Source organism: Sapajus apella, unplaced genomic scaffold, assembly GCF_009761245.1.
Source record: "Sapajus apella isolate SASKATOON/1434 unplaced genomic scaffold, GSC_monkey_1.0 scaffold46, whole genome shotgun sequence".
NCBI lineage: Eukaryota > Metazoa > Chordata > Mammalia > Primates > Cebidae > Sapajus > Sapajus apella.
Window position 1 is genome coordinate 846,386 of NW_022436986.1, and position 15,970 is coordinate 862,355.

At 44.1% G+C, this 15,970-nt stretch overlaps 1 protein-coding gene and 1 long non-coding RNA gene across 2 annotated transcripts in view; one reads left to right on the forward strand and one right to left on the reverse strand.

Moving 5' to 3' along the window:
- Positions 1–15,970, forward strand: part of LOC116524642 (phospholipid-transporting ATPase FetA-like) — a 118,182-nt gene that overhangs the window by 99,646 nt on the left and 2,566 nt on the right. Inside the window, exons 23-28 of the mRNA XM_032239969.1 lie at positions 1,984–2,207; positions 4,506–4,589; positions 6,229–6,474; positions 6,649–6,787; positions 8,011–8,141; positions 8,238–8,421. Of these exons, the coding sequence (XP_032095860.1) occupies positions 1,984–2,207; positions 4,506–4,589; positions 6,229–6,474; positions 6,649–6,787; positions 8,011–8,141; positions 8,238–8,421 (1,008 nt within the window). The remainder of the gene's footprint in view (positions 1–1,983; positions 2,208–4,505; positions 4,590–6,228; positions 6,475–6,648; positions 6,788–8,010; positions 8,142–8,237; positions 8,422–15,970) is intronic.
- Positions 59–14,436, reverse strand: LOC116524643. Its single transcript, XR_004257426.1, has 3 exons — positions 13,933–14,436; positions 13,020–13,025; positions 59–69 (listed from the first exon to the last, which is right to left on the reverse strand). It is a non-coding gene; the product is annotated as an uncharacterized LOC116524643 (long non-coding RNA).

A 15,970-nucleotide genomic window follows, 5' to 3' on the forward strand; every position in this document is an offset into this window, starting at 1 on the left:
AGATTCATGGACTTACACTATGAGTATAAGCATACACACAGATACACATGGCTCCCACGAGAACACATGCTTACGTTCACAGAACAACAGGCTGTTCAACTACCATACCTTCTTTCTGAGATGACATCAAGGCCCACAGAAAGGACCCCTAGGCAGGAGTCATAGTCTGTTTCTTTTCTGAAGGCTGTAGGCTGTGATGCCCAATTCAGAGATATTTTCTTTTCCAACTCCATGTTCCCAAGAGCTTGCCTTGCTCCCTTGGTGGGAGGAGAATAGGTGACTTACTGATCACTTTGGACCAGTAGAAGCAAATGGCTAAAATTTACTAGAGTAGGTTGTTGTTCTTTGTTGTGTTTTGTTTAGAGACAGCCTGTCACCCAGGCTGGAGTGCAGTGGCATGTTCATAGCTCACTGCAGCCTTCAACTCCTCGGCTCAAGCAATCCCGCTGCCTCTGCTTTCTGAGTAGCTGGGACTATAGGCACACACCACCATGCCCAGCTATTTTTTAATTATTAGTAGAGGTGAGGTCTCACTATTTTGCCCAGGCTGGTCTTAAACTTCTGGCCTCAAAACAGTTCCCCCCATCTCAGTCTTAAAGTGCTGGGATCACAGGCATGAGCCACCACGCCTGGCCAAATTTACTGGTTTCAATTTCACATGAATGTTGACCTACCAGCCTCCAGCAACATGTAGGTCTGTGAGATATGGACAAATCTACAGGTCCTATAGTCCAACCTCTCTGCCTATACAAGAAACTCTAACAGATATTCCAGCTTCAGCATTTTTTTTTTTTTTTTTTGAGACAGAGTCTCACCCTGTCACCAGGCGTCAGGATGGAGTGCAGTGGTGCAATCTTAGCTCACTGCAACCTTCGCCTCCCGGGTTCAAGCAATTCTTCTGCCTCAGCCTCCCAAGTAGCTGGGACGGACTACAGGCGTGTGCGACCACGTCCAGCTAATTTTTGTAGTTTTTAGTAGAGATGGGATTTCAGCATGTTGGCCAGGATGGTTTCAATCTCTTGACCTTGTGATCCGCCCGCCTTGGCCTCCCAAAGTGTTGGGATTACAGGCGTGAGCCACTGCACCCGGCCCCAGCTTCAGCTTTAATACTCGGAAGTATTCTTGCTCTCTTCCTCAGTTTCTAGACCCTAGGGGTATTTAGGAGTTTAGAGGTTTGAATTATCCCATCAAGCAGTGCAGCAAGCATATTCCAGATCAGTGAATTTAGTATATACCAGAAAAATGGCAAACTACCACAGACTTATTCAAACTTTTAGGAACTTCAGTCTTATCTTCCATCAAATATAATAATTGCTTTATCCAGAAGTTACCTTAGGCCTCTTGAAGTACTTGTTTCGACTAACAAAGTATGTACATCACATACAGTTGGATTTTAGCTCCTTAGGTAAACTCAGGTAATTAAATATTGTATTAGATTGGCATCCATCCTGTATCTTGAATTGATTTAAGTGGGTTCCATAGATAATAAGAAATTTTAACCTCAGCATCTGGACAGCAGGAAAGAGCCCAGATGTCTAGACTAGGGGCAAAGAGCATTCAGGACAGCTTCTAGTACTGGCCATGCCACACATTCTAGAGTAATGGTGTCCAAAACAAAGTACAGAAGAGGGGCCCAGTACAGTGGCTCATGCCTGTAGTCCCAGCACTTTGGGAGGTTGAGGCAAGAGGATCACCTGAGTCCAGGAGTTTGAGACCAGCTTGGGCAACACAGGGAGACAGTTATCTCTATAAAAACAAAAAAGTGCAGAAAAGGGAGCTGTTTTCCACTTTGTGAGGGAGGGGCAATCCACTAAGGAGAAAAGACTTCACTAAGTGACAGTTTGCACTGAGCTTAAAAGCATTTTCCAAATGTAAAATAAAGGGGTTTGTACAACATCATCTCAGCTTTCCCTTTACACTTCCCAGGCTGGGAGCCCAGCATACAAGCTCTCTGGCTGAGAAGTTTCTGGGGTTTTATTGCAGCTGCCCACATTGGGGTTGGCATCAGTGGCCATGAGGGGCTGCAGGCCATGCTCAACAGTGACTTCGCCTTCTCCCAGTTCCACTGTCTTCGGCGTCTACTCTTGGTCCATGGCCGCTGGTCTTACAATCGCATGTGCAAGTTTCTCAGCTACTTCTTTTATAAGAACTTCACCTTCACCCTGGTGCACTTCTGGTATGCCTTCTTCAATGGGTTCTCTGCACAGGTAGGTGATCAGTGGCAATCCCCACTCTGGTCAACTGGGTTTTCTCTAGTCATCTCTCACTTCACCTAACTCAGATCTTTTCTCGCCTTTAGAGACAAATGTATGACATGCTGCCATCCATTCATGAAGCCCTTCACCCCATGCTGACTCCATCTCCTAAACCTATAAAAATTTTAGATTTCCAAGCCATAACTGTTCCGGCCTGGCTCTGATTTGACCTAGACCCCCACCTTTAAAATAACTGTTCCGGCCTGGCTCTGATTTGGCCTTAACCCCCATCTTTAAACTTTCTTTTTATTTATGTATCTATTTATTTATTTGTTTGTTTTGTTTGTTTGTTTTTTGTTGTTTTTTTTTTTTTTTTTTGAGACGGAGTTTCACTCTTGCTACCCAGGCTGGAGTGCAATGGCGCGATCTGGGCTCACTGCAACCTCCGCCTCCTGGGTTCAGGCAATTCTCCTGCCTCAACCTCCTGAGTAACTGGGATTACAGGCACGCGCCACCATGCCCAGCTAATGTTTTTTGTATTTTTAGTAGAGACGGGGTTTCACCATGTTGACCAGGATGGTCTCGATCTCTTGACCTCATGATCCACCCGCCTCGGCCTCCCAAAGTGCTGGGATTACAGGCGCGAGCCACTGCGCCCGGCTATGTATCTATTTATATTGAGACAGGATCTTACTCTCTTGCTCAGGCTGGAGTACAGTGGTGTGATCATGGCCCACTGCAGCCTCAACTTCCTGGGCTCAGATGATTCTCCTACCTCAGCCTCCCAAGTAGCTGGGACTACAGGTGCGCACCACGACACCCTAATTTTTTGTACTTTTGGTAGAAATGAGGTTTCACCATGTTGCTCAAACTGGTCTTGAACTCCTGGGCTCAAGCAATCTGCCCACCTCAGCCTCCCAGAGTGCTGAGATTTCAGGTGTGAGCCACCACACCTGGCCTAAACTTTCCCTTATGCTATTTTCACTGATGTTGAGACTTTGAATTTCCAAACATATGTAATGGGAACAAATTCCTGGATCTCGGAGTTTTCTTAGCATCCAAAGTCATCTTTTTGGAACAGGCTAAGCCTCAAGGAACCTCTGAGTCATGCCAGATGGACCAATTACGGTGTTCACCCGTAGCCATATCCAGAAATGCAGCTTCATTTTGCTTCTCCTTCCCTACTCAAGACTGCCTGTATTCCTGACCCCAACACACACATAATTGTTACTTTGATGAATTAATTCCACATTAGAACGTGAAATCTCCTCCACCTTAGTAGGGAGAAGCGACGCCTGGATTTTCATGTTCTAAAAGGAGTCGCTTTTCCTATGAGAAGTTTTTCAGAAGCATCTCAAGGATTCCCAAGAGAAACAACCTCAGAAACAATTATCTTGGGAGAGTCCTACTTTTGTTGCCATAGACTCCAGGAACAACAGGCCAGTCAGCAAATAGTAGCAGTTTTGTATTTCCCCAAACCATAGCAAAGCCAGTCTGGTTTGTGGGAGGCGTATGTGTCTGCATGTGTTGCTGCTGACCTCTTGTGGCTAGTAAAGAAAAGAGCCTTCTCTAGGCCCCAGGATCGAGTGTCCCGCTAGGGAAGGGTCATTGGGTTTATTTTGCTTGTCAACATTAGGAAGTATGCAGTGCTACAGAAGCCACTGAATGCCACTAAGCAAGTAAAGTGTCCAAACGCTGGGCACAGTGGCTCATGCCTGTGATTCCAACACTTTGGAAGGCCGAGGTGGGTGGATTACCTGAGGTCAGGAGTTTGACACCAGCCTGGCCAACATGGCAAAACCACGGCTCTACAAAAAAATGCAAAAATTAGCTGGGCATGGTGGTGGGCGCCAGTAGTCTCAGCTACTCATGAGGCTGAGAATTGCTTGAACCCAGGAGGCAGAGGTTGTAGTGAGCTGAGATCATGTCACTGCACTCCAGCCTGGGTGACAGAGCAAGACTCCATCTCAAAAAAAAAAGGTTTACCTGCTTAGGAGTGTAGGGGTACAGCTAGCATTCCCTAGCAATTACTCTGGGTCCTTTCTGTGCAGTGAGGGGCTGTATACATTATGGTGGGATTGGTCCAGATCCACCTTGAAAGTGTGATGTGGCCTTACTCTATCCTAGGACCCAGGGTCCTGATAAAGTAGGATCAAGTAGAGACTGGGGTCAACATTCTCAGTCAGGTTTCTCCTGCTGTAGGTTAATGTGGGGGATTGAGGGATGAGGGTGGCTATCTTGGACCTGGAAGGTGGAGCTGGGACTGTAGAGAAGATAGGAGCCTACAAAATCTCCTTGGTATTCTTCCAGACAGTTTATGAGACCTGGTTTATCACATGCTACAATCTGGTCTACACTTCCCTCCCTGTCCTGGGCATGAGTCTGTTTGATCAGGTAAGATCCAGCTGCAAGCCCCTAGTCAGAGTTGAAGCCCCTGGGCCCTTGAGGAATATCCCTAAGAATGAAGAATACAGCAAGAGCTGGGCTCTACGAAATCCATTGTAAAGGGAATAATTTCCAGAGTGGGGAAAGGAGCTCATCACCTAGATAAGTATCATGAGATAAAAAAAATTCTCCTCAACAGAGAGTAATTCTCAGTTTTAGAAAGCCAAGTTTTCCTGTATCAATTTTATCTTTGTAGAGAGAAACATGGAAATTGTGCTGTACAGTAAATTCAGTATATATAAAAGTAATTAAAATATGTTTAGGAAATAAAAAAGCAAAATATGAATGGAAAAAAATAAAGAAAACAGAGTTATTGGGGTAGGACTGGGTAATGTTTGGAACTTCAAAAAGGAGAGACTCCTTCAGGGATAATGAGGATGAGATAAGCCAATGCAGGAACACCAGGCATGGGAGTATGAATGTGATAGTTTATATCATAAGGAGCCAGACTAAGGGATACCATCTGTCCCTGTCAGAAATTCCCTGGGCATTGAGGGTCCTGGTTCCCTACCTCTGTCTTCTACCCCAACCTTTAGTCCTGGGCACATGGTGTAGAAAATGAGTCTTCAAAAAGGAATAAAGTAGCTGAAATAGGACATCAAGAGATCATGGCTGTTGGTCTCCACAGGAAATGGCTCTAAAGGAAATTCTCCAGGAAGTAACTCCTAACCTCAGAACAACAAGAGGGATGGGTTTTATTACTCAATAGTCCATCCAGCTTCAGTGGCCTAATTCTAGGGATCTACCTCTGAAACCAGCCCCAGGCTTTGTTAATTTTTTTACCTTCAGTTCACCAGTAGCTATGGGAGTGGAAGAAACATCACAGAACATGCACACCTCTAAAAGACTAAGTGGTCCCCATTGGTGTCCATTTCTCCCACACTGACTTTTGACATAAAGAATATTCAACTATGGCTGGGCATGGTGGCTCACATCTGTAATCCCAGCACTATGGGAGGCCAAGGTGGGTGGATCACTTGAAGTCATGAGTTTGAGACCAGCCTGGCCAATGTGGCAAAACCCCATCTCCACTAAAAATATAAAAATTAGCCGGGTGTGGTGGCGGACACCTCCAGCTACTCAGGAATCTGAGACACGAGAATTGCTTGAACCTCAGAAGCGGTGGCTGCAGTAAGCCAAGATGGTGCCACTGTACTCCAGTCTGGGTGATAGTGTAAAACTGTAACTAAAAAAAAAAAGATATTCAACTGAAAGAAGACTTATACCTGGGGACTTATATCCCAGCTGCCTCCCCCATCCCAAGCTCTAGTCCTCCCTCCCAGCTACCCACAAGCCTAGTTGCCCCCTTTCATAACTCCCCATTTCTAACTCTCTCCAAGTCTTTCCAAGCATTCTGACCTTCTCCCAGCTTCCTTCCACTACCCAGATCCTTGCCTAAACAGTAGGACTTCAGATAGGGCCTGTAGTCACTGTTCAGTTCTCTGGTTCCACTTCTCAAGTAATCCATAAGGAAGCTCCAGGCAGCCTGGCAGCAGACTCAGTGAGAGGAGAAGCCTCTACCCTGTTGAAGATGGGACCTTCTATGGAGAGACCCTGAGCCTTCTTCCTTACCCTCTGATGCTTCCAGGATGTGAATGACACATGGAGCCTCCATTTCCCAGAGCTGTATGAGCCAGGCCAGGACAACCTCTATTTCAACAAGAAGGAATTTGTGAAGTGTTTAATGCACGGGATCTACAGTTCCTTCGTGTTATTCTTTGTCCCCATGGGGACTTTTTACAATACAGAACGAAATGATGGCAAGGATATCTCCAACTGCCAGTCCTTCTCCCTGGTGGTGCAGACCTCCTTGATCTGGGTGGTCACAATGCAGGTGTGGCCAGTGGCAGTGGGGGTAAGGGGATTGGATGGGGGCCTGTCTGAAAGAGTGGGAGGAATAGAGGGAGGGAGTGTGGGAAGGGAGCAACCTTCATTGCAGAATTGGAGGAGGGAGGTTGCTGACAGGTCCCAGGTTACAGACTATTACACATAAGAGGGTATTTTTCAGATTGCTTTGAGGACAACCTACTGGACAATAATAAACCACATCTTCATCTGGGGTAGCCTGGGTCTCTACTTTTGCATGTCATTATTCCTGTACAGCGATGGCTTGTGCCTGGCGTTCCCTGACGTCTTCCAATTCCTAGGTAAGGCCCTGCCCGGTGTGTGGTGGGTGAGGAATCAGGTATATTCATTTAGTAAATGTTTACCGAGAAGCCATTACCATGTGCTAGGACAGAGATATAAATAAGACATGGTCTCAGCCCTAAAAGGACACAAAATCTAGCTAGGGAAATAAGTTACCTTATTCAGGCTTCCAAGATATTTTCAAAAGTTGTATGTGATTAGCTTTTTACCAGCATCCTAAGAAGTAGGCAGTGCAATAATTATTAGAGCCGTTTTAGACACTGGAGGGTGTTTTCAAATTACGGGACTCAAATCTAGGTTTCCTGGTTCCAGTTCAATATCCTTTATGCTGTGGCATATTGCCTTATTGTCTCCCATATTATTTTTCCCTCTCTCTCATCTCCACTCTGCTGAAGACAAAATATAGAGAGTAGATATGTAGTTGTAGTTGGCTCTCATCTTTTTTTTTTTCATTTGTTGAGACTCTGTTGCTCTGTCTCTGTCACCCTGGCTGGAGTGCAGTGGTGCAATCCTGGCTCACTGCAACCTCTGCCTCCTGGGTTTAAGCAATTCTCATGCCTCAGCCTCCCCACTAGCTGAGACTACAGCCATGCACCACCATGCACTGCTAATTTTCTTGTATTTTTGGTAGAAGCATGATTTTTCTATGTTGGCCAGGCTTGTCTCAAACTCCTGGCCTAAAGCAAGGGCCCGCCTGGGGCTCCCAAAGTGCTAGGATTACAAGCATGAGCCACCGTGCCACCGCACCCACCTGACCTTTTATCGGGACATTCATTTTTCTCCTGCAAAGCTTTCTCTTTTTTCCTTTTTCCTTTTTTTATTTTATTTTTTACTTTTTAAATTTTTCATTGTTTTTTTGTTAGTTTGTTTTCTTGTTTGTTTCCTCCTCTAAAACTTTCTTTCCCATTTTTGGATCCAGGCCAGTGCTCTAGGATTCCCTCATAATGAAATCCTGCTCCCCTATCCTGCCCTATCCTGCCCTGCCTTTAGAGGGAGATAGAGGCACATGGATTCACAGTGACTTTGGTTGGGCAAAGGACCCAACCTGCAATTCTTTTGTATTTATATTATTTCTCAGGAGCCTAGACTAACTCCACATTAATAACTTCCTTCTTTGGACTAGAGAGGTGTCTAAGTTTTGGCTAGTAACTCCCACCCCTGGTCCCACTCCTGTTCCCCAGGCTCTGTTTCAGCCTTTCCCCTCCTTGCTCACTGTTTATAGGTGTGGTCAGGAACACTCTGAACCAGCCGCAAACGCTGCTGAGCATTATCCTCAGCGTGGTCCTCTGTATGTTGCCTATGATTGGGTACCAATTTCTTAAACCACTATTCTGGCCTATCAGCGTGGACAAGGTGAGTGGAACAGAGAATCTACTCAGATATAATTCATGACCTTCTTTTGCCTTTGCCTCTGTGGATGAAAACCCTATCCCCATGCTCTTGCTTTAGGTTTTTGACAGAATTCAAGCATGCAGACTTCCACAGCAAACCCCAGCCAAGACCAGACTGAAACAATCGAGCTCTCGACGTTCTGCCTATGCATTCTCCCATCAACATGGCTTTGGGGCCCTCATCACTTCTGGCAAGACAATGAAGTCCAGGATGTCCAAGAAAAACACCCTTTTTCAAAAAGGTAGAGGCCCTAGGGAAATTCCAAAGGAGGCAGTCAGTGCTCTTCCTCATATTCATGCAACTTAGTAAGGAAGGATTAGAGTCCCTGGGAAATAAGCATAAGCCTGCTCCTTCGCTCTCATTAGGAACTAAGCCTCCTAATTGTCCAGAAGGCTATGCCCAGGTAAGGTGAGGAGAGGTAAGGAAAGAGCCCCCAGAGATCTGCCAGAGTTGCAGCATTTCAAGAAAAAGACAAAAAAAAAAAAAAAAAAAAAAAACAAAGTCAGGCCCACCTTCCACCATCTCTTGCAAGTTACAATCCAGACAAGCATATATAGAAGTAGTGGATGAAGAGGGACAGGATGGGGAAGGGAAAAGAAGATGGGACCTAAGAATTTTACTTCGGGCCCTGACTCCTATACTCTGAGCAAGCATAAACTTTCCCAGGGCCCTACACGAACATATTCCCGTCCAGGCATCCTTCTCAGGTTTACCTGGGAGATTCAGGGTAAGTCGTTTGCTGGCCCTGGGTAGCAAAAGGAGGAGGCATCTGTGCAGAGTTGGTCTTAAGAAGCTGAAAGAGGGTTTCTGGACCATAAGTAAGTAAAAAGAAATGGAGGTGGTTCCTGCCTGGATAAGACAACTCAAGGTTTTGCCTTTTTGTGCTCTCTGTGACTTCTCTGACTCAAGAGCTGATACCTGCTCAGGCCTCAGAACTGAGAAGGTGATATTGCAGGAGATTTTTAAGATTCTTTTCTTAAGGAGACATAAGCCATAATTGGTGAGCATATGTCCTTATTCCATAAAATTATTTTGAGAAGAAATTGTATGTACTTAAAAAATTGTTTCTTAGGAGTTTAGAATTGGAGTAATAAATTGCTTATTTTGAAGCAGAGAGATGTGTATGGTCTGTTGGGACCCCAGTGACAATAATATAATCTGAGCAATATCTTTGGTCCAGACTCCCACCAACTTCCTCCTTCAGATTAGACCAATACTTCTCCTTTCCCCCCCTTTTTTTCTCCTTTTTCAGCCCCCCTCCACTTTTCGTTCCCCTCTTGCTAAACTCTAATTTGGCCTCAGTATGACCACATCTTTTGCCAATATGGCTCTCTCCCTTCGCATACCTTAAGTATCGTTTCTTAGGTTCTTTGCTCATCTTTCTCTGTACCCTTTTCCTGAATGACTTCATCCAGACTCTTGACTTCATTTACCAATAGAAAGAAGATTCACATGGCGGGGCATGGTGGCTCATGCCTGTAATTCTAGGACTTTGAGAGGCCAAGGTGGGTGGATTACCTGAAGTCTGGAGTTCAAGACTGCCTGACCAACATGGAGAAACCCCATCTCTACTAAAAATACAAAATAAGCTGTGTGTGGTGGTGGACACCTGTAATCCCAGCTACTCGGGAGTCTGAGGCAGGAGAATCACTTGAACCCGGGAGGTGGAGGTTGTAGTGAGCCGAGATCTTGCCATTGCACTCCACCCTGGGCAACAAGACTGAAACTCTGTCTCAAAAAAGAAAAAAAAGAAAGAAGATTCATAGTCTCTATCCCAGATCTCCCTGCTAAGGCCCAGATCCACATATTAAACTAACTCCCAGACCTTTCACTTTGTCACACCTCCAGAAACTTAACACTCAACCTGTACTAATCATTTTCCCTCCCACTTTTACACCAGGATGCCACCACCACCATCTGAGTCACCCGAGGCCAAATTATGAGAATCATCCTATACCTCTTCCTTTAGCTCAATGTCCAGTGGTCAAGTTATATAAATTCTGCATCCTTATTAATTCTTGTTTCCAGCTCCCTCCATTATTACTACCATTGCCCTTGCTCAGATTTCATCACCTTGTATCTGGATTATGGCATAAAATCTCCCAACTCAGCTCCCTGGTTCTCCCCTTTGTTTTTGTTTGTTTCTCTGTTTTTGAGATGGAGTTTCACTCTCGTTGCCCAGGCTGGAGTGCAGTGGCGGTGATCTAGGCTTACTGCAACCTCCATCTCCCAGGTTCAAGCGATTTTCCTGCCTCCACCTCCTTGGTTCTCCCCTTTCTAAAGCATCAATAATATTATTTTAAGAGTAATCTTTCTGGAAAACAAATTTGATCATGTCAAGCCTCAGTTTAGCATCCTTTAAGGAAATCTCATGCTTTCTGGATCCTGTTAAAATTTGGACTTTTTACTATTGGGCCCTCGCTAGCCTTGTCTTCCACCGCTCCCCATCTGCATGCACTCCAGTCATGATGTTTCTAGTCTTCATGTCATCAAACACACTGGTCTCATATATTAAAGTGCTTTCCCCCACAACCATATTCATCTAGTGAACCCCTCATCACCTTCAAAACTCAGAGTTGTTGGAACTAGACAGTGATGGTTGAACAATACTGTCAAAGTAGTAATTGCCACTGAATTGTACATTTTTAAATGGTTGATTTTATGTTATGTGAAGTTCATTTCAACTTTTTTAAAACAGCTCAGATTAAGCATTGTCTCTTCCAAGAGCTTTTCCTAATTCCTCATTGTGATTCATTATTCCTGTCCTGTTTGTTTCTCTCCCTCTTTCTTTTGTCTAGATAATGTATGTCTGCTCTTAATTCTCAGCTTGCAGTATTTCATCTAGGAGCCTTCCCTGAGACCACATCCTCCTCTTCTGAGTTGGTTGCCTCTTTGTTGCATGAGACCCATCTAAGTGCTAGGCTATGAATAATCTTGAAGGCAAGAATTTTATGTCACTTTTTTATTCCCATCAACCAGAAAAATCCCAGCACTTAGATTGTTAATGTTTTTCTTGTTGTTGTTGTTGTTTGAGATGGAGTCTCACTCTGTTGCCCAGGCTGGAGTACAGTGGTAGGATCTCGGCTCACTGCAACCTCTGCCTCCTGAGTTCAAGCAATTCTTGTGCCTCAGCCTTCTGAGTAGCTGGGATTACAGGCGCATGCCACCATGCCTGGCTGATTTTTGTATTTTTAGTAGAGACAGGGTTTCACCATGTTTTGAACTCCTGACTTCAGGTAATCTGCCTGCCTCAGCCTCCCAAAGTGCTGGGATTACAGGTGTAAGCCACCGTGCCTGGCTGTGATTATTAATATTTTTCAATGAACAAGTGGATGAACAAAATCTACTACCTTTTATTTTTCCTAAACTTGCTTCTTACCCTTTCCTTTCTAAATGAATCTCATCCTTCTGTATCTAAGTTCCAGCTATACTTCAGGGGCCTCTTTTTATGAAACATAGTTACTTATGGTCTCCCCTCTAAGGCATCTGTAAAAATACAGTTTGGACCAGTAATATCTCCCAAAGCCCCTGAACAATCACTACCCTCTCCTGGTGGTTTATATGCATTCCAGGAGATTTGAATCTCAGTCTCTGCTAAGGATCCAAGAAAGTAAATGCGACATTCCAAAATGTGGTGTGAGATGGCCATGCAAGACTTGCCAAAGAAAGGGGGGTGTGGATTATAAAAAACAAGTTTACAACTCTTAGTTGCTGACCCACCTTAAGAAAAGGAGCAGAAATGCAGACAGTAGAGAGAGGTCTTTGGAGAGAATTGTTAGTGGGCTTTAAGGACTTCCCCTCAGTTCAGTTTAAGTTGAGAAGACTTTAAGGAAATTATTTGGTGAGAGTAATATGATTAACGTGTCTGGGAGACACAAAGGACTGATACCTACCTCATACCTGGAAAATCTAAAACAGCAGTCTGTTCTGCGGCAGAGCAAAAAGTGGCTATGGTGAAATTGGCCTGTGTTCCCATTTACAGGCAAGGGATGCATGAGTGCTACCCACAGACCAGATATAGGCCATGTCGTAATTATCTGAAAGTTTGAGGAAACTTCAGCAGGAAGAAGTAGAGGATATGCTGTCAAATGCTAGTGGATTTATAATAAGATAGAAGGAAGGGGCATGAGGTAAATTTTCTTTATCTCAATTCTGGAGGTGGTTACATTTGTCAAAATTGATTGACCTGTACACTTAAAATTTATACATTTTACTTTATGTAAGCTATATCTCAATAAAGTTCAGTTTTGTAATGCCTAGAGATTTTTAATGGAGTTGTAAGTGACCAACTACGGTAGCTGAATTCACCCACATTGAAGTAACTAGCTATAGGAGAGATATCTCCACCAGTGGGAAGAGAATTTCTGAAGAACCTACAAAAGGACCTGTTGAAATAGAGTCAGCTTTAGATATCTGCCAGGTCTTTTTTTTTTTTTTTTTTTTTTTTTGAGATGGAATCTTACTCTGTCACCCAGGCTGGAGTGCAGTGGCGCCATCTTGGCTCACTGCAACCTCTGCCTCCTGGGTTCCAACAATTCTGCCTCCACCTCCCAAGTAGCTGGGATTACAGGCATTTAGTAGAGACAGGTTTTCACCATGTTAGCCAGGCTGGCCTCAAACTCCTAGCCTCAAGTGTTCTACCTGCCGCAGCCTCCCAGAGTACTGGGGTTATAGGCATGAGCCACTATGCCTGACTTACCTGCCAAGCCTTAAAATTAGTTCACAACAGTATTAGTCAAGTAAAGACTTTCTTCATCTCATCTCTCTCCTGTCCTGCTCAAGCCCTGGAGAAAAAAAGAATTAGGAAGCTGAAGGAGGAGGAGAGGTAAGTAGAAATACAGATATCTACAAAGTTCACTGAACCTAGCCACAGGCAACAGAGCCAAGCTGAAAGATAAGGAAAAGCATTAATTATAAAGGTTGAAGTTTTTAAAAATTATTTCATTAAATCACCTTAACTACTAAAGTGAAACTTAAAAGTGACAAGTACTGGTTGCTACTAAAAAGGACCATTCACTAAGTACATTTTGCATCAGTACTTGTTCCTTCACATTGTACTTTTATGAGAGACAACTTCTTTCTGTAAACCTCATGAACCAACCTCTGTTAGCATCCAGCTTTTCTTCTGTAACTTCCTCACCTCTCTCAGCCTTCATAGAATTGAAGAGAGTTAGGGCCTTGCTCTGGATTAGACTTTGGCTTAAGGGAATGTTGTGGCTGGTCTGAGCTTCTGTACAGACCACTCAAACTTGCTCTGTATTGGCAATAAGGCTGTTTTGCTTTTTTATTTGTGTGTTCATTGGAATAGCACTTTAAATTTCCTTCAAGAACTTTTCCTTTGCATTCACAACCTGGCTAACTGGTGTAAGAGGCCTAGCTTTCAGCCTATCTTAGCTTTTGACATACCTTCCTCAATAATCTTAATCATTTCTAGCTCTTTATTTCAGTTGAGAGACATGTGACTCTTCCTTTCACTTGAAGATTTAGAGGCCATTTAGGTTATTAATTGGCCTGATTTCAATATTTTTGTCTCTCAAAGAATAGGGAGGCCTGAGGAGAGGGAGAGACAGGGGAATGACTGGTTGGTGGAACAGTCAGAACATACATTTATTAAATTTGCTATCTTCTATGGGCACAGTTCATGGTGCCCTAAAGAAATAACATAGTAACATCAAAGATCACTGATCACCGTAACAGATGTAATACTAATGAAAAAGTTTGAAATATTGCAAGGATCACCAAAATGTGATACAGAGACACAAAGTGAGCATATGCTTTTGGAAAAATGACACTGATAGACTTGCTCAATTCAGGGTTCCCACACACCTTCAATTTGTAAAAAAAAAAAAATGCAGTATCTGTGAAATGCAACAGAGCAAAGCACGATAAAACGAAGCATGCCTATACTTGGTATGTGGTAGTCAGAGAAGGCCTTTCTGAGGAAGTGACATGTGAAATGAGATCTAAAAGACTAGATGGATCTAGTCCTGCAAACAACTGGTGGAAAGGCATTTCAAAGTAAAATGCTAGTGTAAAGTTCCTGAGGTAAGAGCAAGCTTTGTAAGTAAGAAAAAGAAGCCTAATGTGGACGAAACATTGTAAGCAAAGGACAGAGTAGTTAGATAAAAACCACAGGGAGCAGTGGAGAGTTTTAAAGCCCATTTCAAAAGATTGCTCACACTACTATATGGAGAATAAGAGTGCAAACGTGACCTGGACACAGTGGCTCATGCCTATAACACCAGCACTTTGGGAGGCCGAGGCGGGCAGATTGAGGTCAGGAGCTCAAGACCAGCCTGCCCAACATGGTGAAATGCCCTCTCTACTAAAAATACAAAAAGTAGCCGAGTGTGGTAGCAAATGCCTATAATCCCAGCTGCTCTGGAGGCTGAGACCGGAGAATGTCTTGAACACAGGAGGCGGAGGTTGCAGTGAGACAAGACTGGAGTACAGTGGTGCCATCTTGGCTCATTGCAACATGTGCCTCCCAGGTTCAAGCGATTCTTCTGCCTCAGCCTCCCTAATAGCTGGGACCACAGGCACATGCCACCACACCCGGCTAATTTTTTGTCTTTTTAGTAGAGATGGGATTTCACTATGTTGGCCAGGCTGGTCTCAAACTCCTGGCCCCAAATGATCTGCCTGCCTCTGCCTCCCAGAGTGCACTGCCCGGTGATGGTCATATTTGTACCACTTAACTTCACTACCCCCAGCCACAACTGTCCTAGAGTGGGTATATAACCAGATAGAGCTTCTTTCTCTGGGACTCAGGATTAGAGCTGTGAAAAACTAAGTCAGTGATGAAGTCAGGAGTTAAAAGTTTGCGTAGTTTTAGGAAGTGGGACCTCCACTTTGAAGTGGCCATGATTTGCTATAAGAGGATAAGTGAGCCAAGTTTTCTAGTCTATAAAGAGAAGAATGAAGAAGATGACCAAAGAGAAAGAGACAAGACACTAGTCCATCCCCATAGAAAGCCTCATGAGGGACTTTCTGAAGTTAGGTTCTGCGAGGACATCTTTTTACCTAAACTAGATTGAGGGTATTTTTTATTATTATTTTTTGAGACGGAGTCTTGCTCTGTTGTCCAGGCTGGAGTGCAGTGGCATGATCTCAGCTCACTGCAAACTCCACCTCCCGGGTTCAAGCCATTCTTTTGCCTCAGCCTCCCAAGTAGCTGGGATTACAGGTGTGTACCGCCGCACCTGGGCTAACTTTTGTATTTTTAGTAGAGACGGGATTTCACCATGTTGGCCAGGCTGATCTTGAACTCCTGAACTCAAGTAATCCACCCACTTTGGCCTCCAAAAGTGGTGAGATTACAGGTGTGAGCCACCTGCGCCCAGCCAAGAATATTTTATTCTCTGTTGCCAATAGCAAAAACACAGAGGCAGTTCCAATGTACACAAGTTAGGTTCACACTTGTCCCTTTCAACAGCATGTCAGAAACAGGGAGAGGTCACAGTGCCGTCCCACTTATCTTGCACCCTTTTCTTTAAGAACTCATGGGGGAAGTAATCTAAGCTTATTTGCCCCTGCCAGAAATAGAGAAAAACAAGGAACACTGCCCTAGCCCCAACATATCCCTGTGATTCTAGCTCCAAATCTTCTACCAAATCTTCTAAGATTCATGCAAAATGTTTTGGAAAATACACATCATTTGAAGGATCCTGGGAGTCATTCAAGACTATTTGCTCTACTTTACCCCGCCCACCCCCATGACACATTCAGTTAATCACTCAGTTCTACAGATTTCTATACCCTAAATCACCCTTGAATCTATTTCCTCTTAT